At 43.4% G+C, this 3,622-nt stretch overlaps 1 protein-coding gene across 1 annotated transcript; it reads left to right on the plus strand.

The window, feature by feature from the left end:
* Positions 1-1,482: 1,482 nt before the first annotated feature.
* On the plus strand, positions 1,483-2,259 carry LOC147455467 (uncharacterized). Its single transcript, XM_086515264.1, has one exon. It carries the CDS (start codon positions 1,789-1,791, stop codon positions 2,125-2,127), a length of 339 nt encoding a protein of 112 aa, XP_086371390.1. The 5' UTR covers positions 1,483-1,788; the 3' UTR covers positions 2,128-2,259.
* Positions 2,260-3,622: the final 1,363 nt, after the last annotated feature.

Consider the following 3,622-nt stretch of genomic DNA (forward strand, 5'->3'; position numbering starts at 1 on the left):
TTAATGTTATGGTCGTCGATATCCACGTCGCTATCTGCGTCTATATAAGCGTCTATATACGCGTCGCTATGTGCGTCTCGAATAAACCCTTTCCACGTGTACATCGACGCTCTTTGCGACAGTTTCACAAGGACGCATATAGCGACGTGAAGCGTCGCTATATACGTCTATAACACCTTTTTTTGTTGTAGTGACTATTAAGTGAGTGCAGCAGAAGGGGTTATTATTTTCTGTCCTCACATTTTCACATACAGAAGGGTACCATAAAATGGAATTGGGAGAAAAATTTATAGATTGAATAGAAAAAGGGTGTATTTTATTTCTCCAAAATTCACAGATGAAGAGTTTTAAAAATATTTTTTGCCTTCCAGATTTTTAGAGAGCTAGCTTTTAAGAAGAGCAAGGAGTCATCCACAAAGAGCTTAGCCAAGAGATGTTGTTAAGGCCAGCCCTTAGATCTCCCATCTTGCAGCATTGGATTCGAGCATAGTAACCACGAGATAACCAATGGGTGAACAAAAGTGAGTCTAGAGGGAAACCCTGCTTGATTGTTCTTTAAATTCAAACGAGCCCACAAATTTTTTATTTAATAGGATCCCAATTGTAGTAGCAAGAGATGGAAAGAAGCGGGCCAATTGATTACCTAGTTTCACCCCAACGAAACTTAAAGACTGCTAATAAACAGAGCCAAAGAAGGGTTGGAAAATATCTTGATGCCTATTTGTGAGTCAAAATTCGTATGGAAAGCTTGGCGGTGGCCAAAGAGCATACAATTCTCTAAACCACATCCTAATGCTCAAGACTGATTGGTTGTCCCTCCTCAACAAGCAGTGGGTAAGCAGTGGCCTGAATCTCGATGGGTGTCAATAGCAAGTAACATGTGGGACCCTCAGTGGACCCATGCGATGAAGAAATTTATGTGGAAGGTGCTATGGGGGGCTATGTTGACAGCCGTTAAGATGCTATCGTATTGGCTCAAATAGGTGCTCGAGGTGCAAAGTGGCAAGTGAGGACTCCCCTCACTTATTCAAAAAATGCTTGACTACTAAAGGCCTTGCGGGCTAAATAGTCAAATGAATACAAAAGACCTAGAAGATTGGGTTTTTAAAGAGTGATCTACTCATGGGAGGAAAGTTAGTGAAAAGCCAAGTTCTGTTAAACTACACACAATTTGTTCGGACGAGTGGAATCAAGCAATCCTTTTTGTCATCGTCTCAACTAGGTAATAGTATGTACGGAAATTTTTGAAGTGGCTCACCTCTATGTGGGGCTATGTAGTTCCTTGATGTATTGGGCCCCTCGAGGCTTGAGGTTCTTTCGTGCATTTCTTAATGGAGAATTGAATATATCCACAACAATTAGTACATTTCTTAATGGAGAATTGAATATATCCACAACCAATTGTGAGTATGGAAAAAAAAGGAAAAAAGAGAAATAGTGGATTGAATTTGGATGTGACCATTACTAGAATCTCAAGACTTATTACTGTAAGGAGTCACATAGGAAATATGGCAAGTAAATGGCTGTGCAGCTTACTTTTCAAACGACACATCCTTGGAGCCCAGATTTGATCTAATTATGAACTTAAGAAGAGTAAAAATGTAATTTGAGCAACAATTCCCAATAACCAATTCTCATGAGTCATCTCAAAGCACTAAAAGGATTCTTTCTGCAACAACACACTTCCAAACAGGGCAGTGGGGCACCTACACATTGAATAACGCAAAGAAAATAAGGAATCCTCATCCCCAGGTACTGAGAATCAGGAATAGATGGCCGAACGTTAGGATGTCAAGTGGCCGGTTGGTGCGCGGGACAGCATGTTGTAAGGCAAGCGGTGCAGGACTTGAGGGAATGAGTGCAGCAATCAACGCAGCAGGCCATACAGATGAAGGGCAAGGCCAGGCAGTCAAGCACGCCCCGCAAGCACCATTTCAAGCCGGTGTAGACACAAGAACAGCGGTTGCTGAGCCACGAGCAGCAGGCACGTTCCGCCCTTTCGCAGGCGCTGCAGCAGCCCTCCACGCACACCTCGCTGCACTCTTTAGACTGCTCGCAGCAGCTGCCCACGCTCCTCCCACATTCTTTGACCGCATTGCCCATACCCTACTTCTCTCCGGGCCCTAGCCTGCGAGAGAGAGAGGCTATACACACACGCACGCGCGCGCGCGCGCACACACACACACACACACAAAAAGAGAGAGAGAGAGAGAGAGAATTTGATTATGATTGCTCTAGATCCCCCACCAGTGCTTAATCGACCATTTATGTATGTAGCCCCCGTTTCTAGAGAGAGAGAGAGAGAGAGAGGAAAGGGGGGGGAGGGGGGGAGAGAGAGAGAGAGCCCAAAAACAAATTCCTTCCTTCCACTGTCCACATTCGCAACAAGCAAAGGTTCCACCTTTTTTCTTTGTGCCAGCTTCCATGTGCCAGCTTCCATTCCACACTTCGCCTGCATATTTGCGGTGCCTTTCTTCAAAGCATGCCTTACAGCCAATCACATTCGTCCCCACATTTTGGCCCATCCACATTTTGACTCTTGAGCCGCCCCTCCCTCAATTGTAAAGCAAATATTCTGATGCTTTTCGATGTATAGATTTGCATGACACGTCATACCCCATTAAGTTATTCACGTAATGAGATAGGTGCATGGCCCTGTACACAAAGGGAGCATGGAGATGGATATATTTGGCATTGTAGAAGGAGGACAATACATATTAGGTCTCCCCAATCTCAGAAAATTAAAAGTTCTTTAAAAACATTTCAAATGCATAAGTCAAAGGCAAGTATAAGAAAATGAAAAGCTCCATGAAAATGAAAAGCCCATTAAAATGGAAAGTCAAAAGACATTTCATTTTCATATAAAAGAAATACCTTTTTCTCCCCGAGCTCATGCGACCTGATGATAGACCGCTTTCGGTGTATACAAAGTAGCGTGTATCTACATGGTCATGTGTACAAAAAAATATAAATACATGCAGTTCGAAACTTGTAAAGTGGTTTCAAGTTTTAAAAAAGATGCAACGTATACACATTATGAATAGTCAGGTTCGCGTGTCAGCAGTCGGGCACATGTACATGCTTAGATAGGGTATCGGAGACTTGGATATGGTTCTCGGTGGCCTCTTTTGTTTTTAGAGAATGTGTTTTAGCTTTCTAAAATGTAAATAATGCAAGCAACAAGTGCGGGCACTCTCATCCTACCCGAGAAGTTTGGCGCATGCAGTAACTGTCTATTTAGGATGCTTGATCTGCGATGATGCGTGTACCACCCTAGAAGTGGTCAAAAAGAAATGTGGGGATGTGACAAAGTGATTTGGGTATCAAGGATCAAGTATGCGAAATTTGGTGAATTTTGGAGTCTGTTTCGGGTTTTTCCCGCGAAAAATGTCCGTTGGGGGTCAAAATTGGCCAAAACTGGGAAAAAAAAGGTCAAAGAAGGTGTGAAAAGGCTTCAAATTGCCACATCACTCACGGTGCTATGATGGTCCAGACTGAGGGAGAACTTTCACCTCTCTATGTGTGGGAGGAAACAGGGTTCTTACAGGTGGTCTAGTGCAATCCCGTCGTGTTCGCGTTCTGTTTTTGAGTGTGTGGAGGAGTGAATGGGAGATTTCTCTCT

Source organism: Adiantum capillus-veneris, chromosome 6, assembly GCF_014529385.1.
Source record: "Adiantum capillus-veneris isolate H3 chromosome 6, ASM1452938v2, whole genome shotgun sequence".
In the NCBI taxonomy this organism is placed as follows: domain Eukaryota; kingdom Viridiplantae; phylum Streptophyta; class Polypodiopsida; order Polypodiales; family Pteridaceae; genus Adiantum; species Adiantum capillus-veneris.

Excerpts from the sequence above, each read along its gene's own strand:
- LOC147455467 (XM_086515264.1), top strand. The coding sequence starts at position 1,789 with ATGTCAAGTGGCCGGTTGGTGCGCGGGACAGCATGTTGTAAGGCAAGC.